The sequence below is a fragment of the Carcharhinus amblyrhynchos genome, chromosome 20 (assembly GCF_965287045.1).
Source record: "Carcharhinus amblyrhynchos chromosome 20, sCarAmb.v2.hapA, whole genome shotgun sequence".
NCBI classification, from domain to species: Eukaryota; Metazoa; Chordata; class Chondrichthyes; order Carcharhiniformes; family Carcharhinidae; genus Carcharhinus; species Carcharhinus amblyrhynchos.
Window position 1 is genome coordinate 27296568 of NC_137343.1, and position 24767 is coordinate 27321334.

The following is a 24767-nucleotide window of genomic DNA, read 5'->3' on the forward strand; positions in this document are numbered from 1 at the left end:
CATAAACATTTAAAACTATTGAAGCTCCTTGAATGTTGGAAGATAAATGATGCAAAGATTTCTAGTTTCAAGAGGAAGTAAGAGACTAAATAATTTTATAATGTATCATCAGCTGCTCAATTTGTAAATGTACTACTCTAAGTTACTTGTGCTTTGATCTAAGGAATAGATCTGACACCTGGTGGGGTGCTGTGTGTAACTTAGTGAGCTTTTGAAGATTGTATCTTAACGTGAGGAAGCTGGAAGATGATATTCACTTTCTTCCATTATTACATTAGAATTGTATAGAATACAGAGAATGTAATTTTTATACCATAAGAATTTATTAGGAAAAATCAAAGTACTTATCAGCTATAATGTTTCTTTAATGTAGCTTGCCACCTGAGGGTGAGTTATGAATAGAACAGCAACTACCATGACAGGAATTGTATTCTTTTAAGAACTAGAAACATGTTCTATCACTATGATTGGAGTTGAATCTGCGCCATTGCTTTTTCTCCAATAAACACTTCTAAGCATAATTTATTCTTGAAATTTGATGGGGGGTTCATTGTTAGTGTAGCACTTACTGCGTTTGATTGTCACATAATTTGTCGGTGAATTTCAACTGCATAGCGTTGATCTATGTAGCCCTATATTTTCATTTTAAATGTCATTAAACACTTAAAATGTGAAATTTAAATCTATGCCTTCTCACCTTGATGCAGTTGTTGGTTTGATTCTAAAGCCAAATATTTAACCCAATATACTGTATGGTAGTGAGTTTCCATCAGTTCTCAGCCTTGCTTAGAACCGATGTCCAAAGATATTGGACATCAAGGAAAAAGGTACACCTTTGTTGTAGTTTTTAAGAGGTGGCCAATAAGATCATCTTTTTAACTGACAAAGGGTATTGCAGTAGCAAGGGGAAGTGTTGGAAATTCTGACAAAGGGAAAAATTATCCTAGAGAATTGACAGTGTGCTAAATATCAGGAGGGCTGGCAAGGTAACTTTTCTTCTTCTTCTTCACCTCTGGATTGTCTGCCACAAGATGTGCATTTTAGAGGGAGCGTTTTAAAAATCCTTTTTGAGTGTTGTGACTTTTCTTAATAGACAAGAAGCAGCTTTTCTGTTAAATTTAAATAAAATTAAAAGATAAATATTTATTCACATACCCCAATATGTAAAAACAATGAGAACACTCATTCCCTCAGGCGCATAGATAAATACACTCCAGTAAAGGATAGTAGGACGCTCAGAAAGGATAGTAGGACTAGGGGGCACAGCCTCAAGATAAAGGGGGGGCGGTTTAGAACAGAATTGAGGAGGAACTTCTTCACTCAAAGGGTGGTGAATCTCTGGAATTCTCTGCCTTTTGAAGTGGTGGAGGCTACCTCGCTAAATATTTTTAAGACGCGGGTTGATGGGTTTTTGATAAGCGAGGGGATTAAGGGTTATGGGGAGAGGGCGGGAATGTGGAGCTGAGCCAAGACAGATCAGCCATGATCTTATTGAATGGCGGGGCAGGCTCGAAGGGCTAGTTAGCCTACTCCTGCTCCTATTTCTTATGTTCTTATGTAAAGATGAATTCTGGAGTCAAAGCATGCACTTAGGTATTTAACAGAATAACAAAAAAGCAAATCACACATTTAAATTAGTCCTTTAAGTTGCAAACGTTGCAGGCCTGATAAGTTTGTTTTGAGGGACTTTGAATATAAAAATGGAAGTTGAAAGCTGCTTGGTTCCACGTGAACTGCGAGTTTCTGGAGACATTAAACTTTGCAGGTGAAAATAAATTAGTCCCTTTCTCATGACCTGGGTTAAATGATTTGAATTAGACAGGGTGCCATTCTTCTTGTTGGAGGATGGTCCCTCTTGTATCCTGTTGGTCTTCAGTTCAATTTACCCCTGGCTGGCCACTGGAATAATAAGAGGTCAGTTTCGATCATGTGATCACATTATCAATACTTCGTTGTCCATACAAATGATTCAAAGTTAGAAGCCATTGCTCCACAATGGGAGATGAATGATGGCAATTTACATCTTACATGCGATAAACTAGTTTCCCCCCCTCTAAAGTTTAGACAGATACCAAGTCTGGAATGACCATTGAATTTGAGCTTTGGTAAATACCCTGAAAATTGGATCTGTAAATTCAACAAGTGGCATTTTGAATATATTTTCATGGAATAGCTCTGCACTCATGCATATTTACATTTTAATCACTTTCCAAGGATATGAGTCATTTCTATGGCTGAGCAGAAAGGACAAAAAATTTTTGCAGAAGGATATGATTAATTTAAAAAAAGCAGAAGCTAATTTCAAAGAATCCACGTTGTATCTTAAACGTTAAGAATATAACATGCCTTTACTGCACATGATGTCAAATCTAGTTCCTCTATGCTGTACCATTCTGAATTTAAAACCTCTATTACTCATCTCCACCTGTTTTAGTACTAACAATTTTGAATAGATATTTAGTTGGGTGGCAGCACTGCTGCCTCACTGGGGATCCAGGTTTGATTTTGGCTTGGGTCACTGTGCAGAATCTGCACGTTTTCCGTATGTCTGCGTGGATTTCCTCTGGGTGCTCCGGTTTCCTCCCACAGCCTGAAAGATGTGCAGGTTAAGTGCGTAGGTCATGCAAAATTCTTCCTTAGTTATCTGAACAGGAGCTGAAGTGTGGCGTCTAGGGTATTTTCACAATAACTTCAGTGCAGTGTTAATGTAAGCTGACTTGTGACACCAATAAATAACCTTTCAATCAATGTATCAAGATCACTTGTTGATAATTACAGATTTGTAATGTTTTCCCTTCAACACAAGTCTCTTATTCTGTTAATTTGATCATACAGATACTTGGAAGTAATTGGAAGGAAACAGCTTGATTGTATATGTGATATTACATGATGCACTATAACAGAGAATCTCAATTGTTTCCATCTATCATTTGAACCCAATTTTAGTTGATGCAGGATGACATCCGAGCTAAAGAATTAGTTCTGCTGTGTAATTGTTGGATGCCTGTTTGAGTGACAACAGCTGATTTAAGGGAGATAATGTTCTCAGTGTGTGTTAGAAAAGCAGAATGGTGTAGTGAAATTCTAGAAAGTTTCTTGCCAAATGAAAGTGGCTCTTCGCTCAAGCCCTCCTCTGTTTTTCTCCTGGCTCACTCATCAAAAACCTTTATGAGGATTTCACCTTGAAATCATTCCAATAGCTTTATGCAAACTGCAACATCATTGCACACACTCCAAAATTAACATTTTGGAACATTATTTCTTGATTAAGAGAATATTTGGCTTTGCTGAAACCCGCATTCATTCCCCTGTCCAAGTGTACAATACTTCAATTACAGCCACTTTTCCACATCATTATAAGCAGTGACTTTTCCCTGTTCACAAAAATGCAACCATTTAAAGTGACATTCCAATAAAATCTTACACTGGGTTTAAAGACGTGTGCTTTTATTAATTTTATAAGGAAAAATGTAAAAAATACTGAAAATCACTAGCTTTGATTTGACCCACCCCCACGCATTGTGGGCAGGCACGGTGTTCAATATGTGTCTGGAGCACATCACAAAGAGGAAGCTGCTATTCATTGTTTCCTCTAAGGGAAACCTGCAGCCACTCTTAGCCTCAACAGTCAACTTTCCACTGACCCAAGACCCCCCCAACTGCCCACCATCCTGCTTTCTCCCCTCACTCCTAATCCACTTCTGATTGCTGATTTTCCTTCCCTATTCGATCACGCTTCTCATGCTGTTGTTGATTCCTCTTGTTTAAAGTTTATTTATTAGTGTCACAAGTAGTCTAACACTGCAGTGAAGTTGCTGTGAAAATCCCCTAGTTGCCACACTCCAGCGCCAGTTCGGGGACACTGAGGAGAACTTGGCATGGCCAACGACAGGTCCATAGCAAACGCAGCAGGTCCACAGCTGACACCATTTCCCTGGTCCTGCACTCAACCCTGGAACACCTAGAAAACAACAACACCTTTGTCAGACTCCTATTTATTGACTGCAACTCAGCCTTCAACAACATTATTCCCATGAAACTCATCTCCAAACTCCATGGACTGGGCCTTGGCACCTCCCTCTGCGACTGAATCCTGAACTTCCAAACTTACAGACCACAATCTGTAAGGATAGGCAGCAACATCCCCTCCATGATCATCCTCAACACCAGTGCCCCACAACGCTGTGTTCTCAGCCCCCTACTATACTCTTATATACCTATGACTGTGTGGTCAAATTCCCCTCCAATTCGATTTTCAGGTTTGCTGATGACACCACTGTAGTAGATCAGATCTCAAACAATGACAAGAGAGTACAGGAATGAGATAGAGAATCTGGTGAACTGGTGTGGCAACAATAACCACTCCCTCAATGTCAACAAAACGAAGGAGATTGTCATCGGCTTCGGGAAGCGTAAAGGAGAACATGCCCCTGCTTACATCAATGGGGACAAAGTAGAAAGAGTCGAGAGCTTCAAGTTTTTAGGTGTCTAGGTCACCGACAGCTTGTCCTGGTACCCCCCGCCTGTACTTTCTCAGAACATTAAGGAAATTTGGCATGTCAGCTACAACTCTTACCAACTTTTACAGATGCACCATAGAAAGCATTCTTTTGGTATGGCTCCTGCTCTGCCCAAGACCACAAGGAACTACAAAAGGTTGTGAATGTAGCCCAATCCATCAAGCAAACCAGCCTCCCATCCATTGACTCTGTTTACACCTCCTGCTGCCTCGGCAAAGCAACCAGCATAATTAAGGACCCCACGCACCCTGGACATCCTCTCTTCCACCTTCTTCCTTCGGGAAAAAGATACAAAAGTCTGAGGTCATGTACCAATCAACTCAAGAACAGCTTCTTCCCTGCTGCCATCAGACTTTTGAATGGTCCTACCTCGGATTAATTTGATCTTTCTCTACACCCTAGCTGTGACTGTAACACTACATTCTGCACTGTCTTGTGTACTTCTCTGTGAGCGGTATGTTTTGTTTGTATAGCGCGCAAGAAACAATACTTTTCACTATGTAAATACATGTGACAATAATGAATCAAATTTTTAAAAAAAATCAAATCAATGCACCTACTCAGCATGGCTTTCAGGTTGTGGGAGGAAACTGGAGCACCTGGAGGAAACCCACACAAACACGGGGAGAACATGCAGACTCTGCACAGACAGTGACCCAAGCCAGGAATCGAACCTAGTCCTGGCACTGTGAGGCAGCAGTGCTAACCACTCTGCCACCCTGCTGCCTTTGGTTGCTGGGCAGGTTGCTAATTAGGCTGTTTGCCAGGCAGAAATGGAACAAAAATGTCTTAATGAGCCCCCTTCCCTTGGTGCTCATGAATACCAGAGGCCAATAGTTATTACCTTGCACACTTATCTGTCAACTGGAATAACATGATTCTAGTCTTGAGATAAGGGTGGGCTGTTCTAACTCTGTGCATGATTGCTCAATTATGAATTTGGCATTCACATCCCCATCAATTAGAAGGGATAAATTTTGCTTTGTCATCTTATTGCATAATACTTGGTAGTGGAGAAACCTCCTGCTATTTTGATCACTGATGAGCTTCTTGTATTACCGCAGTGCCATGTCTATGTTTAAATTAATTAGATTAATCTGCAAAGTTCACAGCTTTTACGCAGTTGCCTGGAAGTAATTAGGTGATCCGTACACAGAACCAGTTGTCAGCTGGTGATCTTTGTAAATATATTATCAATGGAAAGCATTGATTGCTAGTTCATCAGTTGATGTACGATTTGTTCAGCACGAGTGACCAGGCGGAGTAGATTTGATAGGCAAGACAGAGGTTTTGATTTCAAAAAGGGTATTCAGTTTAAACGTGTATTTGTATGTCACTGGGAAAAGATCTGTCAGTAGGAAAGGCAGCTGTATTTCAGTCATAGATTATCTTGGAATAAGCTGTATCTTCCTTAGTGCCAGAAAAGACAGTCAGGGCTGAAATTTACTCCTCTACTGCATTTTAAAAAATGAATCGGTATTCTTCTGTTTACATCACTTCTGTTAATTAACTCTTGCTGCAGTAGTTTATTGGAAAATGTATTCTTTCTGAGGATTAGGATAATGATTTGGTTTTGAGGTGAGAAATCCTCATGTTGTGAAATGTTGGTAAGGAAATGTGAAGACCATGCTTGGCATCAAGCCACACCGACAGCAGGCTAGTGGCCGGGATTCCAGAGCTCACTTCAAAAGAAAATATAATCTGCATTGGTAGAAAGCCACAAGAAAGCTGATCTCAAATTACAGTATTACTACAGTCCCCATAGAGGCTGATAACATTTAAACTGCCAGTTAATAGCTGAAAATGATGATACAAGATTTGACATTTTAAGACATGCATAAAACAAATGACAAAAAACATTAATTAAACACCTTTTTTAGGCAACTTATACTTTAAACTACGGAAAGGAATGTTCCCCTTTTATACTTATCGCACATTGCACTTTCCACAGTCCTTAGAGCAAACATTCCATAGTCACTTCCAGCTTCCAGAGGATTCATGTTGTCCTGTTTTGCCAAGCAGTAAATTTGAGTAACTGTCTCCAGGTGCTTTGGTGCTTTCCTCAGTTGTCAGAGAGATTCCCAAATCCACTACCAGCAGTAAAGCCTGCTCCACCGATTATTCCCTCCCATCCCATCCTGGTCAAAGCTCTCCATAAATTAGTTTTGATAGTGTTGTGCACTGTTAGTGAATACTCAGAACTGAATGAGATGCTGAGTATTAGATATCTGCTTCAATCCCATTATTGATTCTGTTATTTTATTAAAATAAAGCAGTACAAGCTCTATCTCAAGTTTCATTTACTGGTTAACATAAAATCTTTCTTAGTCCTCAGCAAACATGCTGCATTCGAAGCCATGAGGCTATGAGACGTTGGCTTTGTGTATCTTTCTTCTCCCAGTCTGAAGTTTAATGAGGTTCACATTAATATTAATGCCACTGTTTCCTGCCAAGTTGTTTCATTCTTGTTAAGCTCCTCGAAGCTTTTCAAATAGAAATATGACATTTCCTTATTAGACAATCAGTTCTAAATGTTACAGAATGTAAACCAAGCAATACCTTTTTTAAAAAAAGTCATGCAACGTGAACATTGTTGCCCATCCCTAATTGCTTTTGGGAAAGTTTTTTACACTGTTACTGTCCACGCGGTTTAGGTATGCTCACTATGTGCTGTTAGGAAGGCTGCAGGATTTTGATCCAGCAATAGCCATGGAGCAACGATATTGCTCCAAATCAGTATGTGAAACATAAAGTAAAAACTGCAGTAGAGTCATAGAGGTTTACAGCATCGAAACAGGCCCTTTGGCCCAACTTGTCTACACAGTCCTTTTTTTCAAAACCCCTAAGCTAATCCCAATTGCCCACATTTGGCCCATATCCCTCTATAACCATCATACCCACGTAACTATCTAAGTGCTTTTTAAAAGATAAAATTGTACCCGCCTCCTCTTCTACCTTTGGCAGCTTGTTCCAGACACCCACCACCCTGTGTGAAAAAATTGCCTCTTTGGACACTTTTGTACCTTTCCCCTCTCACCTTAAACCTATGGCCTCTAGTTTTAGACTCCCCTACCTTTGGGAAAAGATATTGACTATCTACCTTGTCCGTGCCCCTCATTATTTTGTAGACCGCTATAAGGTCACCCCTCAGCCTCCTACGCTCCAGAGAAATGGAGTGGAAACATTTGAGAGGACTATTTTTAGAAGTTGTACAAAAGTTGTAAACATCAGTTCCTGCAGATTTCACATTTGAGATCGAGCATACCATAACAAGAAGTACTACTGTTTTCAGTTAAAGTATTTACATTTTATATCATATTCAGTTAAACAATGATAAATTACTTGATTATTTAGAGGTTATATAATTTTACTTTAGTTTTGTGTTCGAATGTATGATTACTAAAATTATTTTAATTTCCTTGTTTTAACAGAGCCAACAGTCATCAGGGGAAGACATGGAGATATCAGATGACGAAGCAAATACAAGTCCAATAACCAGTGCAGAGTGTACGGAAACAATTGTGGTCAGCTCCTCTGCTTCTGCTATACCCATACCACCACCCGGATTCCATCCACTACCTCCACCACCTCAAACTGGATTTCCATTGCCGCCACCTCTTCCTCCGCCTCCCCCACCTCCTCCAACCCATCCCACTGTTGCTGTTCCACCTCCTCCACTTCCTTCTCGACCAGACTTGTGCCCTCCTGGTGTGCCACCTCCACCCCCTCCGCCACCGCCTCCACCGCCACCACCACCTCCACCTCCCCTGCTTCCCCACCTTCATCCATTCCCTCCCAACATGTATCCATTGATGTCCATGGACCTAATGAACTGCATAGGCAATCAATGGGGGAGCATGCAGATGTCCTTTCAGATGCAGACTCAAATGCTGAGCCGTATGATGCAAGGTCAAGGGCCTTCACCTTACCCACCTTTCATAGCTGGTGGAATGAACTTGCAGTTTGGAAATATGCAACCATACCGCCCATATCTTATCAATTCAAGTCTTGCTCATGGTCAGCAATGGACTCCGTTGCCAAAGTTTGATCCCACCGTCCCACCACCAGGGTATGAAGTCAAGAAGGAGGATCCTCACAAAGCCACCATTGATGGAGTCCTGCTGGTGGTCATGAAGGAACTTAAGAACATAATGAAGCGAGACTTGAATCGCAAAATGGTTGAGATGGTGGCTTTTAGGACTTTTGATGAATGGTGGGAGAGGAAAGAACGTAAAGCAAAGGTAAACTACTCTTTTTACAGTTACATTTTGATATTGAAGTGTCTTCTGTATTTCAGACGTAATGCTGACATTTTGTTGTTGAAAATGTGTTCTGTTGCTGTCCCTGTTAAATTAACCATACTTTTAATACTTTTTACTACACAAAGGATTTGCTAATGAATAATTCCCCTGAAGTCTACATAAGAATATATCTCTCTCTTTCACAGGGCATGCATAATGTTGGAATTGACAGAGTTACCTCTTTAAATGCTGCTACCTCAGTATGATAGAAAACTGACGGGTACACCATTCCTAAAATAGATTCTCCTATTGAAAGCTTATCTGGGCAAGAACTTGCAAATGAATGTTTAGCATGAGTTGATCAGTTAAGGGTATTGGAGCCCAAGACTTTCTGGTTGGTGTTATTTGAATTCTAACATTAATTTATATAGTGTTACAGTAGTGAACGGGAAACCTAGGCTTGGATATCCTATTGGTGATTGTGATCATTGGGTTGGAAATTGTGCACTGTATACTCTAAGGATCTCAAAAATAGTTGGCTGCAGCCTTTCTAAACTAAGAATTAAATTGTTTCAGAATAAAACGTTATCCTTTTTACATCGATTGGCACAAAATTAGCACTGTTTAATAGGATAAAAATAAGCAACATCAACACGTGAGTCAATATATATTAAATCAAAGAATTGTCTCTTTTTAGGGATGTTGCATTGTTTTTAAATATTCACTTGGTTGTTTCTGGGATTACGCTAGTTGGCAAGGGCCTAATTCTTCACAGGTTTTTAACAATATTTTATTACTTGAGTTTGATGGTTTCCAGGTGTTCACTTTGACAGTCAATGTACAGAGTTATGAAAACCATGCTAATGGTTTGGCTACAGTGTGCGGAGACTTATTAGCAAAAGAAACTTTGATGAGAACAGTATCAACTGAAGCTAACAGGAAATTACCAGATGAGGTTATTACTAATTCCTTGCTGCCTGGAGATGCTTGTCACCAAGACCATAAGATGCAAGAGCAGAAATAGGCCTTTCGGCCCATTGAGTCTGTGTCGTCATTCAGTGAGTTCATGACTGGTCTGCTGTGATCATTAATTCCACTTTCCCACCTTATCTCTATCACCTTTGATTCCCATACTGGTTAAAATCTGTCTATCTCAGCCTTGAACATACTTGGTGACCCAGCCTCCACAACCCTCCAGTAAAGAATTCTACAGATTCAGTACCCTCTGAGAGAAGAAATTCCTCCTCATCTCCGTTTTAAATGGGCCACCCTCTAGAGCCTTTGGCTGTAAACTCTCCCACAAAAGGAAACGTCTTCTCAGCATCTGCCCTATCAAGCACCTGAGAATTGTAATAAAGTCACCACTCATTTTTCTAAACTTCGGCGAGTACATGCCCAACCTACTTAACCTCTCCTGATAAGAAAATCCCTGCATAGCCAGGATCAAACAAATGAACCTTCCTTAGACAGCCTCCAATGCCAGTATATTTGGATTTGTGCTTGTATCACTGTCCTGTTCTCTCACAGTGGCCTGAATATTATGAGTTACAAAGGCTGGGGAGGGGCAGAGATCTGGATGTGAAGAGCAGAAACACTGGTTTCCCTGCATGCTGTAGTATTAACCTGGCAGTGTGCATCTTGGCAGGTTCTCATAAGAACATAAGAAATAGGAGCAGGAGTAGGCCATCTAGCCTCTCGAGCCTGCCCCGCCATTCAATAAGACCATGGCTGATCTGTCGTGTCTCAGTTCCACATTCCCGCCCTCTCCCCACAACCCTTAATCCCCTTGCCTATCAAAAACCTATCAACCCGCGTCTTAAAAATATTTAGCGAGGCAGCCTCCACCACTTCAACGGGCAGAGAATTCCAGAGATTCACCACCCTTTGAGTGAAGAAGTTCCTCCTCAACTCCGTTCTACCCCCCCCCCCCCCCCCCTTATCTTGAGGCTGTGCCCCCTAGTCCTACTGTCCTTTCTGAGCGGGAAGAGCCTCTCCACCTCTATCCTATCCATCCCATTCATCATCTTATACGTCTCAATGAGATCTCCCCTCATTCTTCTAAACTCTAACGAGTGCAAGCCTAGTTTATTCAGCCTCTCCTCATAGCTCAACCCCCTCAACTCCGGTATCAGCCTAGTAAACCTCCTCTGCACTCCCTCCAAGGCCAAAATATCCTTGTGTAAGTGCGGCGACCAAAACTGCACACAGTACTCCAGCTGCAGCCTCACCAATGCCCTATACAGCTGCAGCAAGACCTCCCTACTTTTATATTCAGTCCCCCTCGCTATGAAGGCCAGCATCCCATTCGCCTTCCTGACCACCTGCTGCACCTGCGGGCTGGGTTTTTGCGACTCATGCACAAGGACCCCGAGGTCCCTCTGCACCGTCACATGCTGCAGTTTTTCACCATGTAAGTAATAGTCCTTCCTACCATTATTCCTACCAAAGTGGACCACCTCACATTTGCCAACATTAAATTCCATTTGCCAGTTCCTGGCCCATTCGCCCAGTCTATCTAGATCCTTCTGCAGACTCTCCACACCCTCCGCACAATTTGCCGTTCCACCAATCTTGGTGTCATCAGCAAATTTCGACACCATACACTCGGTTCCCTCCTCCAGATCATCTATATAAATGGTAAATAGCTGAGGCCCCAGCACTGACCCCTGGGGCACTCCACTAGTCACCAACCGCCAATCCAAATAGCACCCATTGACCCCCACTCTCTGCCTCAGAATTCTCCAGTCAGAATTCATCCGTACTGGCAAACCAGAGGGTTTAAAGTAATTGGCAAAAGAACAACAAGGAAGATGAGAATTATTTTTAACCTCGCAAGTTGGAATGAAAGGATTGCAGAAGCAATTTCAATGGGAACTTTCAAAGGGAAAATGGATAAAATCTTATTTTAAAAGTACAGGTTTTCAGGATAATAGGACAATGGGAAGGGATGGGGCTGCGGAATGATTTGGATACTTTTTCTAAAGAGCTAGCACAGGCATGAGGGGCTATGTCGCTGCCTTCTATGCGGTTAAACTTCTAAGTTCTGAGAATAATTAGTGGATTTAGATAAAGAAGACGAGGCATAGTTGATGTAGACAAACCAAATCTGGTGATGAATTACTGGACCGTTTATGTTCTTAGTTTGTGGCCCTCTGTACTAACAGAGGAAAAAATGGAGTGTGTGAGAAGGGAATGCATTAAATATTGGGTAGAAAGCTCCGTATATTTAATACAGTCAGTCTACAGCTTTAGAAACTCAGTGATTAGTAACTTCTTCTATGGTGTGAACGCATGGTTGGTTTGGGTGAATAGGGGCGGGGAAAACTATTTAGATCAATAGGTTTATAATTAGCTTTTGGACTAATTTGTTAATTGGTGAAAGAAGCCAGTTATTTAAATGGGTTAAATTGTTTTTTTAAATCTGTGGTTGGTGAAGGAAAAGTAATTCGGCTGAGCTGCTTGTAATTGGTAGTCAATTCAATGTTTGCACGAGCAGTGATAATTTGGAGGAAATGTTCTTGACATGGTAGGGTAATAGTCAGAATTGCTTTATCCACGTTACTCGGGTGGCAGCCGATTTTTATTTTTGTTCTGTTTGCAAATCATGGTATTATCTTTAGGGATGTCCAATTAATGCATCAAAACTCCAGAGCTTTTGAATTGGGAGCTCCTAACCAGGTTTGACTAGGGTAGAGGTGGGTGGGGAGGGGGGTGAGCATCTAATCAGTTTACGGGGCTTGGCCTCTTAATTCGTTAATGTGCAGCTCAGTAGATTTTAGTGCTGGTAGGTGAAGCACAATAAGCAGCTGGTGTGTTACATTTAATGTTACATTCTGTTGAGTCGCAATTCAAACAGTTGAGCAACCCCAATATTCCTAATGGGCCCGGGGGTGGGGGAGTGATTATGTTTGTCCAACATTGTGTGCCCATTCCTGCTATGTTGTGTCAGATGTTAGGCTGGTGTTTCGAATATAGCCTTGTCAGACTTATTGAACAACTCTTCTCAGTGAAATCATCAATACCGTTTCCCATCCAAATACTTTTCAAGCAATTCTTAGATCCTTGCGCCTGATTGCCATTTATTTAAAGCTGATTTGTGCAGGAAGGAGTCAGCCTAGTCAGGCTCCCGACACCTTTAGTTTGGTGGCTGTATAAAAAGCTTTGATGCTTGCGTCCCTTAAATGTCCGTACCAAATTAAATAACCATCACCATTCATGGCTCATGTGTAAAGGAGGTGTAAATGTCAATGTTTGCTGGAAGCATTATGCTTTGATCACTCGTAACTATATTTGGGTTTTGTGATAAACTAATCAGCTTTTACTATGTTTGGTAAGATATTATTTGAATGCAATTAACAAAAGTTCCCGAGACTGGGTTTTGATCTTTGTCCGTTGTACTTGGTAAAACCTTTGTCTTTTGGTCAGTGACAGTGTTGGGAAAAGTCTGTCTGCTTTCAAATTTGATGTGGATGTGCTGGCGTTGGACTGGGGTAAACACAGTAAAAAGTCTGACAACACCAGGTTTTAGTCCAACCGATTTATTTGATAGTAAACTCACAAGCTTTCAAGGGGACTCCCTCTTCGTCAGATGAATGGAGAGTTCTGGCCTCGGACAGAGCATATAAAGCACGCTCTGTCCGAGGCCAGAACTCTCCATTCACCTGATGAAGAGGGAGTCCCCTTGAAAGCTTGTGAGTTTACTATCAAATAAATCGGTTGGACTAAAACCTGGTGTTGTCAGACATTTTACTGTGCTTTCAAATTTCACAGTTGGTCATTGTGCTTGTCTGCTCAAGGCTGACTTGACACAAAGCTGTCACTGTGCAGCCTCTCAGGACGGTGTTAAGAGGCCAACTAAAGATCGACAAAGTTTAAATGGTGCACAATATAGTCAAAGCAAAACTGTTAGATGAAGAGGGATCTCCTTCTGTAGTAAAGCATGTTATTAATTTCCAGACAAGCAGCAAGTTATTAGCAGTGTTGAATTTGTTGCTAGGATATCTGTGTTTGAAATGTGGTTGTAAATCCTAGTTATCTCCATTCTCCTACCCCTGGGGGTACGGATTTCTCGAGAGGCCAAGTTTCCCTCAGTCTCTACTGAGACATCTGCAGGTGGTAGCAAAAACATGCTGCCCTGGCCTCTCCTTACAATCTAATAAATTGAACAAGGGCAACTAGGGACGGGCAATAAATGCTGGCCAGTCGTTGATGCCCATGTCCCTCAAATGAATAAAAAGAACGCCACATTTGGCCAAAAAAAATGAAAATGCCTCTAGGAAATTTCCTGTGTATTCAAAATTATTTTCTGGTGGTTAAACTAGACTTTACATTTAACAGAGTAAATATAAAGCACAATTTAAAGAATCATACTTGTGCAATATATATCCTCTCACCTGCTCCAGAATTAGTTATGCCACTGGTCAAGCTATTCCAGTACAGCTCCAATACTAGAATCTACCCACCTAAGTGGAAAATTGCCCAGGTATGTTCTGTCCACAAAGAACTGGTTAAATTTAATCCAATCGATTGCTGCCTCATCAGCAAAGTGACGGAAGGAGTTGTTGGCATTGCAATCAATTAACGCTTAGCCATCAATAACCTGATAACCAGTCCTTACTTCACCAAGCCTCGTTACATCCTTGATCCAATGATAAACAAAGGGGTTGGACTTTGGAAGTGAGGTGAGTGTGACATCAAGATAGTTTTTGGTTGATTTGTGTCATCAAGGAGCTCGAGTAAAATTAGAGTCATTGAAAATTGAGATGGTGGGAATGGGAGGAAGCCACTCCACTGACGGAGTTGAACCTAGAACAGAGAAAGATGGTTGTGATTCCTCAGGGCAGTGTGCTTGGCTGAACCATCTTCAACTGCTGAAGTCTCTATTATAGAGTCAGAAGCAGGGATGTTTGGTGCTGATTGCACAGTGTTCAATTCCATTAGAAATGCCACAGAGCAATCCATGCTGGGATGCAGCAAAACCTGGACAACTTCGAGGTTTGGACTGCTGAGCATAGCAGGTGATGTTTGTGCCACGTGTATGCCAGGAAATGACCGTCTCCAACAAGACGGCATCTAATCACCTCCCCATGACATTCAGTGGTATTAACATTATTGATTCCTACATTATTAACATTGTAAGAGCCAATATTGATCAGAAACTCATTGGACTAAATGAGTGAAAATAGCAATTGTGTGATGCATATTGTATGAACATTGTCGCCAGCACCATCGGCATAGTGACACCAGAAACTACCTGCATTTTGGGGGGAAAAAATCTATTATTACACTGCTGGGTGCTTTTCCAGGTTGTAGACATATGAAATTACAGATATGCATTACTGTAATGAAAGCCTAGTGATGACACTGAAGTCTTTATGAAAGGAATACCTACACATTAACACATGCAGAACATAATTAAGTTGTAAGTTAAATTGAATGACTCTTTACTGTGATAGTGATTTAGGAATACTGCAGCAAGTGTCAAAAACCCCAAACTCATGATAATTAGCATAAATCAGTGGACACCGAGACCTGATATTACTGGTTTAGAAAAAAGTCCTGTTTATCCACTGCTGCTAAAACCTGAGGAAGATCAGTATATCCATCCTGCGATTGCAAATGCTGTCCTTCTCCTTTTATTGTGAGGTTCTTTACCTGCTTTTAGAATATTCATCTGAATTATATCAGTAGAACAAACAATACAACACAAGTGTGAACACTTAGGACATGTGCTTTTTGCACGTCCTCACTCACCTGATGAAGGAGCCTGAGACTCCAAAAGCTAGTGCCAAATAAACCTGTTGGTGTGAGACTTCTTACTGTTTTTGCACGTGGCCATGATAGCTGCTGGAGCATCATGCGGTGTGCTCCAAAGGGAGCACAAACTGTGCTGAGTGAGGTGGCTTGTTTCTGTCTGGAAACAAATCAACGACTAAGTTACTAGGACCACCTGGGAACTAGGTCAGCTACCCATTTCACAGAGATGGGCAGCCTGTTAAGATGGTTGAGGCCCCAGTTTGGGGATGAATTTCTGCCGCCTTGATGGGGGGGCCTTCCCATCTCGTGTAGAGGCCACCCACTCAATGGTGGTGGCCTCCTTCTGGTATGCTGGGGTGTGGAGGAGAACATTGGAGTCAGAGGCTGCATTTATAATAAACAGCAATCGTGCAGAGATTGAACAAATGGAGATGTTTCCCCTACAACCCAATTCATCTACCAGTGTGGGTGTCAGTTGTTTGGTCAATGTTCTACAACAAGGCGGTGCCACTGTGGTCTGTAACCTGCCTCAGCAAACCCCACCAGTACTGGCTTCTGACAGGGCTGGCAGTACTGGAGTCCACCTTATTACGATGGCAATCTCCAAGGCCAACTCCTGGAAGATTAATGTTCCGGCTGCCTGGCAGCAAGTGCGGACTCACTAAGCTTTTGTTCCCAATGTCAGAGTCCCCAAGTTTGCAGGAAATCTCTGCTCTCTGACTCAATTTATAGTAACCTTACCACAAAACATGCTTTGAGATAGGGGTTCATCTCAGATGTCAGCAGAAAATTGAGCCAGCTGTCATGTCTCGCATGATATTCAATTCCACGGCATGATAGAACCTGCTTCGTACTCGTACCATTGTGCCAGCCTGTATGGCTAAGAACACTGCCAAGGAATAACAGCAGAGACCCTATGGCAGCAAGATTGGAACCCACACCCCATCATAAAAATCCACTTGCTCATCACAGATCCCATAGCCTGCCCACCTGGCTTCAACCTGCCATGCCAACACTGGGCATTCCTCTACAGTTTCTGCACTGGCCGAGGCCTCTGTGCGGCAAATTGGTGCAAGTTGGGGTGGCACAGTGATTAGCACTGTTGCCTCACAGTGCCAGGGACCCGGGTTCGATTCCCGGCTTGGGACACTGTCTCTGTGGAGTTTGCATGTTCACCCGTGTCTGCGTGGGTTTCCTACGGGTGTTCCACTTTCCTCCCACAGTCTGAAAGACGTGCTGGTTAGGTGCACTGACCTGAACAGGTGCCATAGTGTGGCGACTAGGGGAATTTCACAGTAACTTCATTGCAGTGTTGTGACTAATAAATAAACTTAAAAAAGTGGAGCCTTGCAGGGAACCCTATCAATGATTTATCATTGAAGACTGCCCCCTGATAACATTCAGCAGGGCACAAGGAGTTCCATTTAGCCACTACAGAAGGTATTGCCTGGCTTGGTGATCACTGCACACACACACACAAAAAAAAACTAGTACCCAAGAGCAATTTCTGCTCCATAGCGTCACTTTTATCACACAGTGTGGAGATGCCGGCATTGGATTTGGACACATAGTGACATAGTGTCCACTCCATAGCAACACGGTTAGCATAATTGCTTCACAGCGCTAGGGACCCAGGTTCGATTCCCGGCTTGAGCCACTGTCTGTGTGGAGTTTGCACATTCTCCGTGTGTCTGCGTGAGTTTCATCCCACAGTCTGAAAGATGTGCTGGTTAGGTGTGTTGACCTGAACAGGTGCTGGACTGTGGTGACTAGGGGAATTTCACAGTAACTTCATTGCAATTGTTAATGTAAGCCTTACTTGTGACTAATAGATAAACTTGTTCAAGTAACGAGCTTGGGAAACAACTGTTGTGCATGTCTGTGAATGAAGCAGTTGTTATCTCAAAAAGCAATCCTCTGATGTAGATTCAGAAGAATGGGGATTGCAGGTGGCATTCTAGGCAGGTGTATTTACTCTTCTGGCAATGAATGATGACATGCCCCGTTGCAGCTATTAATGTATTCCCAGATATTTTTTACCTGAAAAAATAATTTAGTACTTATATTTGGAGGCTGAGCTACCTCAAAGAGGCAAACGTGAAACTGTGTAAATTCTTCCAAATTTATTCAGCAGCTGGGCGCCTTATTTTAGTTACAGTTAAGCTGATACTTATGCAATGTATGGGAAAGCAGGAAATGTCTACTCAATATTCCAACCTGCTATGCACATTTCCTTAATGCAGCTCACAGGTGCCTTGTTTGTGCAGCTGCCTTGATCTCTGTTTTCCCAATTGAAAAGAAGCCCCTTTCTTTTTACTTTCTGGTTGGCATCTCCAAAATGCATTATTACCCATATGAATACCAGCCTTCATTCTCTTACAACTTTCACGAACAGAATGAGTTTCCATTTTCATCATTGTGCGGCGAGTTTGTGAACATAGGTACAAAATCATCAATCTGAATGCTCCACAATTTTGGCAGTTGTCATAATTAATCCATTTTATGATTGTATGACAATTAAAGGGTCAGGAAAAGTTGAGGAGAGAAGTCTATCCACTGTAGTCATGGCTTGCTCATTTTGGCAAACCCAGGGACAGGTGGCAAGGATCAATATAATAAGGTTTTACTGTTATCTGAATTTGGCTAGATATACTGTTGGTGTCTTGAAAAATTAATGGGGAATTGCTGCATTGCACCCAACAAAAGTATCTAAAATTTTTGTAGTCTACTACATTTTACATAGCTTCACCTTATGGTGGGAGGTTACTGTGTAGTAGGTGGTGGACTATATGCAGCATCAAAGGTATGTCTGCTCAAATCAGCCAAATCTACAGAAGTCTGTCATAGACAAAGCCTTTGCTTAACTGCATGAGCTATCCAAGTATCAGTCATTTTTACATGCATTCAATATCTTAACCTAACATCAGATCTCCCCAGCCCCTTCGATCTGCTTCAGAAATGAGCTCCTGGAGCATCTTGGCAAAGGACTAATACAATTTTATCTTCCATAAGCACAGGGTAATGGAGCTGAGGGCTCAGGAGAGGTTAGTAAAGTTTCCAGACTACGTAATAGAACAAAGGGTATAGAAGGTCGCAGGCATCTAACCTCAGGCAGAGCAAAAAAGGTGACAAGTATAAGAAGGGAGGTAGTCAGTGCAGGACTGAGAGTGTTGTCCCTAAATGCGCACAGTATGTGGAACAAGGTAAATGAGCTTGCTATGTACATTGAAATTGGCTGGCATGATGGTATGGGCATCACAAGAGATGTGGCTGCAAGGGGCTCAAGCTAGGATCTAAGTATCCAAGGATATATTGGAAGAACAGGCAGATGGGCAAAGGGGGTGGGGTTGCATTGTTAGTGAGGAATGAAGTTAAATCGAAAGCAAGAAATGATATAGGATCAGCAGGCATAGGATCTCTGTGGGTAGAATTGAGGACTTGCAACAGTAAAAAGATCCTGATGGCAGTTATGTCAGGATGTGGGGCAGAAAATAAATCAGGAAGATAGAAAAGGCATCTAAAAAAGGCAGTATTACAATAATCATGGGGGACTTCAATATACAGGTGGACAGGGAAAATAAATAGTGAACCTCAAGAAAAGGAATTTGTGGAATGTCTAAGATTTTTTTTGGAGCAGCTTGTGACAGAGCCTATTAGGGAACAGACGGTTCTGGATTTGGTGATGTGTAATGAGGCAGACTTGATTAAGGAACTTAAGAAGAAGGAATCCTTAGGGACCAGTGACCACAATATGATTGAATTTACCTTGCAGTTTGAGAGGGAGAAACTGGAGGCAGATGTAACAGTGCTACAACTAAATGAGGTAATTACAAAGACATGAAGGAGGAGCTGGCCCGAGTTGATTGGAAATAGAGCCTAGCAGAGCAGACAGTAGGACAGCAATGGCAGGAGTTTTTGAGAGTTATTCAGGAGGCATAACAGAAATTCATTCCAAGGAGGAGGAAACATGCTAAGGGGAGGGTGAGGCATCCATGGCTAGTGAATGAAGTCAAGGACAACATAAAAGCAAAAGAAAAAACATACAAAGTGGCAAGGATCAGTGGGAAGCCTTTAAAAGCGAGCAGAGGACAACTGAAAAAGCAATAAGGGGGGAAAAGATGAAATATGAGTGTAAGCTAGCCAGTAATATAAAAGAAGAAAGGAAGAGTCTTTTGAATATGTAAAAGATGAGAGAGACAAAAATAGCCATTGGGCCACTGGAAAGTGAGGCTGGAGAAGTAAAATTAGGAAACAAAGCAATGGGAGAGGAACTGAATAACTATTTTGCATCAATCTTCACAGTGGAAGTCACTAGTGAGATGCCAGAACTCCGGGAGAGTCAGGGGGCACAAGTGCGTGTAGTGGCCATCGCTAGGGAGAAGGTTCTGGGGAAACTGAAAGGTCTGAAGGTGGTAAATCACCTGGACTGGATGGACTACACCCCAGAATTCTAAAAGAGATAGCTGAGCAAATTGTGGCGGTTTCGGTGTTAATCTTTCAGGAATCACTGGAGGCAGGGAGGGTACCAGAGGACTGGAAAGTAGCTAATGTAACATCACTGTTTAAGAGGGAGGGAGGCAGCAGAGGGGAAATAATAGGCCAGTTAGCCTGACTTCGGTCATTGACAAGATTTTAGAGTCCATTATTAAAGATAAGGTCACAGAGTACTTGGAAGTGCGTGATAAAGTAGGACTGAGTCAGCACGGCTTCGTCAAGGGGAGGTCATGTCTGACAAATCTATGAGAGTTCTTTGAGGAGCTAACAAGTTAGATAAAGGAGAACCAGTGGACATAATTTATTTAGATTTCCAAAAGGTCTTTGACGAGGTGCCGCATAGGAGACTGTTAAACATCCATGGTGTTAAGGGCAAGATTCTGGCATGGATAGAGGATTGGCTGACCGGCAGAATGCGGTAAAAGGGGCTTTCTCAGAATGGCAGCTGGTGTGCCTTTGGTGTCAGTGCTGGGACCACAACTTTTCATAATATACATTGATGACTTAAAGGAAGGAACTGGAGGTACTGTTGCTAAGTTTCCAGATGATACAAAGATGTAGAGGGACAGGTAGTATTGAGGAAGCAGAAGGACTTGGACAGGCTAGGAGATTGGGCAAAGAAGTGGCAAATGGAATACAATGTGGAAAAGTGTGAGGTTATGGACTTTGGAAGGAGGAATGGAGGCATAGACTATTTCCTAAATGGGAAAATGCTTAGGAAATCAGAAACACAAAGGAATTTGGGAGTCATTGATCAAAATTCTCTTAAGGTAACATGCAGGTTCAGTCGGCAGTTAGGAAAGCAAATCAATGTTAGCATTCATGTCAAGAGGGCTAGAACACAAGAGCAGGGATGTACTTCTGAGATAATATAAGGCTCTGTCAGATCCCATTTGGAGTATTGTGACCAGTTTTGGGCCCCATATCTAAGGAAGGATGTGCTGGCCTTGGAAAGGATGCAGAGGAGGTTCACAAGAATGATCCCTGGAATGAAGAGCTTGTTGTATGAGGAATGGTTGAGGACTCTGGGTCTGTACTCGTTGGAGTTCAGAAGGATGAGGGGGAGCTTATTGTAACTTACAGGACACCGTGAAGCCTGGATAGAGTGGATGTGGAGAGGATGTTTCCACTAGTAGGAAAAGCTAGAATCAGAGGGCACAACCTCAGGCTAAAGGGATGATCCTTTACAACAGAAATGAGGAGGAATTTCTTCAGCCAGACAGTGTTGAACCTGTGGAACTCTTTGCCGTAGAAGGCTGTGGAGGCCAGGTCATTGAGTGCCTTAAAGACAGAGATCGATATGTTCTTGATTAATAAGGGGATCAGAGGTTATGGGGAAAAGGCAGGAGAATGGGGATGAGAAAAATATCAGCCATGATTTTAGAAGAATGAGGGGAGATCTCATTGAGACGTATAAGATGATGAATGGGATGGATAGGATAGAGGTGGAGAGACTCTTCCCGCTCAAAAAAGACAGTAGGACTAGGGGGCACAGCCTCAAGATAAAGGGGAGGCGGTTTAGAACGGAGTTGAGGAGGAACTTCTTCACTCAAAGGGTGGTGAATCTCTGGAATTCTCTGCCCGTTGAAGTGGTGGAGGCTGCCTCGCTAAATATTTTTAAGAAGCGGGTTGATGGGTTTTTGATAAGAGAAGGGATTGAGGGTTATGGGGAGAGGGCGGGAAAGTGGAACTGAGCCACGACAGATCAGCCATGATCTTATTGAATGGCGGGGCAGGCTCGAAGGGCTAGATGGCCTACTCCTGCTCCTATTTCTTATGTTCTTATGTTCTTATGATTGAATGGCGGAGCAGACTTGATGGGCCGAGTGGTCTAATTCTGCTCCAATGTCTTGTGGTCTTAACTTTATATGCTGCAATATCATTAGTTTATATAGCATTTGCAAGTGAAGTTATGTAAAATGTGACAAGCTGCAGAGTTTGTAGAATGTGATGTAGTTTTTTTTAATTCATTCATGGGACTGGACGTCACTGGCTGGCCAGCATTTATTACCCATCCCCATTTGCTTGAGGGCAGTTGAGAGTCAACCACGTTGCTGTGGGTCTGGAGACGTGTAGGCCAGACCAGTAAGGACAGTAGAGTTCCTTCCCTGGGACATTAATGATCCAAATGGGTTTACTTATGTGTGGCACCTTTGCTGCTTTGTGACCATTCTCTCATTCTGCTCCTTCAGAGTGAGGTAGACAGCTGCTGCAAACTGCTGGCTGCTCTAAGGATGAGGAGGACCAAGTGGCTCGTCCTGGATCCAGTGGATTTCAATCTAAAAGAAACAGTCCAATCCACTTCACAGTTAAGTGTAAGGAAACTGGATGTTGAGCCAGCTAGTGGGCGAAATTAGGACGAGTTAAGATTCAGGTAAAGATTTGGGTTTTGAGGGACTTTGAAGCTGGAAGGAAAGGCAGAGAGACTGAAAGATTTAAGGAGGAAGATTCTAATTTGGTTGGAAGTAACTGGAAAACAGCCTTCCAGCTTGCACCCCCGCATTATTAACAGGGCATTCTTACCACGTATAGGCCAAGTTCTAAACTCCCATAATTTTCATTACTAGTCAGCAACATGATGGCAAGAAAACACACATTTCATTTATAAAATGAATTAACCATGTTTTTAGAGCTTGTGCCAAAGAAGTAAAGGCTACTTGATGCAGTGTACAACTAAAAAGGATCAGATTGCTGAAGAAGGAGCAAAGAACTGGAGCTGTTTCAAAGGGAGACTGAGAATATTATTGATTTACTAGTGCAGTTTGCCAGTTTGGAGGATGGGCTCACTGCAGGAGAGGTCATAAGAACACAAAGTTCTAATTATTTGTGCAGGTTAGGGGAGAAACCCACCAAAAGGGATGTTTTAAGCTTCAAACCTGAAGAGCAAAGAATGGGTAGATTAAGAGTTCAGTTACGGTGGGTAAGAAGGCAGGATTCGGAGATGAAGGAAAGTGGCTTGGCTCATCCCAAATGCCAGCAAGGCACTGCTCACTTTTTCTCCTTTAATGACCTGAGCCCTGCTGAAAATTTACTCTGATCACACAAAGTGATATCTGTACAGCAGAGTGATGAACTGTCTGTCCTCAGTGTTTGTATTTCTACATACTGTTCAATATCGAAAGCAGCACAAGTGACCTGAGGGCGTGTGTAAAAATCCCTATGCATCCCAATAATGAGATAATGTCAAACATTTTGATTTAGGGGGAAGAGAAAGTGGCCTTTCCAGTGGGCTGGTTAGAGTTTTGGAATACTCCCTAGGAATACTTCCTATTTGAAGCCTGAGAGCATAGTATTGAACTCCACGGGGCCCTGTCAGATACACTTCCCCTTTACATGTCCTGAAGATTGTACCACAGGCTTGTGACAAAATAGAAGGAAGTGATTGTGCAACCAAAGTTTATAAAAGAGAGCTTTTGCAAGAAAGAAAGAAGAAATTGTTCTGCCCAAAGCTATGGTGTGTTATTCAGTGGAACCTATTGATATCAAATCTTGTAGAATAAATCCCAGTTAAAACTAAATTTCCCCTGAACATTATTGTTAAAACTAAATGCCCGACAGCTTCAAGATTCAAATTTTATTTTATTTTAAAGTGATCTGGCTCAGTATAGGGATGCACTGACATGCTTGTCATTGCAGAGTTAAGCCCATAATTGGCCAGTGTGTGATTTCCCAGCTATCTTAGAGGCTGCCTAGGGGTACATCGACAGATAAGAGAGCGAAAGGCAAAAGGCATGATGTGTTTTAGTTTTGGCAAATGTCTGATTTGCAAGCAGAGTTCCCATGAATGTCAGGGATGAGAAATCTCCTTGGTAGACGTCATTCCAGAATGTGAAATGTGAATGTATCTCCTGAGGATCATTAGCAACGCCATTGAATATTAAGGGGTGATGGTTAGATTCTCTTGTTGGAGATGGTCATTATATGGCACTTATGTGGCATAAATGTTACTGTAGCTGGGGGCATCTGGGAATCCCATGGGAGTTTGGTGAGGTGTCCTATGTGGGCCTTTGTCTGTGTCTTTAAAATAGTTACACTGAAGTTAGAAATGCCTTTAATTCTTTTAACTCTTTCATAGTAACTATTAGTGTAACACTGGCAGAACCATTCGATGTTGTCAATTTAAGTTGTTTTGTTGGATGGCTCCCAGCATAGTGCAGTTGTCCAGGGGGGATTACGCTGCTAGACAATTGCTGAGTAAACCCTTGGGAGCTTCCAAGAGGGATTTTCCAGCACATCTTTGGGGTCCCCCCTCAAATCGGATGCTGGAAAATCAGGAAGTTATGTGCCTATATTGCAAGTGGCTGAGGTTCGATAAATCTTTTTGTCTGTATCTGTCAGAACTGAGGTGTCTGTAACTACAAAGATTGTGTTTTGTTAGTTAGCATCCGCACAGTTCAGTTTATATATAAAAGGCAACCAAATGAAGCACTTAAAAAATTGTTAATGGACAGCATGTGAATTTGTTTAAAGTGAGCATTTGCTTTGAACCTATTAATTTCGCACTGCATGCTTAATGAATACCTTGGCATAGGGGTGCTCTCATTTAAAGGCTTTTGCGTTGTAAAAATGAATTCAAGTAAAAACTAGTCCTGTATGACACTGTGTTTAATAGTAATAATTGAAATGACATTTATTATAAATATTTTTGTATTGTAAGTATTCTAACAAACGTGATTGAGTCTCATGAAACATTCAAAATAAAATGTGTGGAAAATACATTTTATGCGGTCATCTGCATTAGACATTAGCAATTTGA

General features: G+C 42.0%; 1 protein-coding gene across 3 annotated transcripts in view; it reads left to right on the forward strand.

Annotated features, from left to right (window-relative positions):
* setd1ba (SET domain containing 1B, histone lysine methyltransferase a) overlaps nt 1–24767 on the forward strand; it is a 161815-nt gene that overhangs the window by 77957 nt on the left and 59091 nt on the right. For all 3 annotated transcript variants that reach the window (XM_080208308.1, XM_080208309.1, XM_080208307.1), the window contains one exon: nt 7952–8761. In XM_080208308.1, the coding sequence (XP_080064434.1) occupies nt 7952–8761 (810 nt within the window). The remainder of the gene's footprint in view (nt 1–7951; nt 8762–24767) is intronic.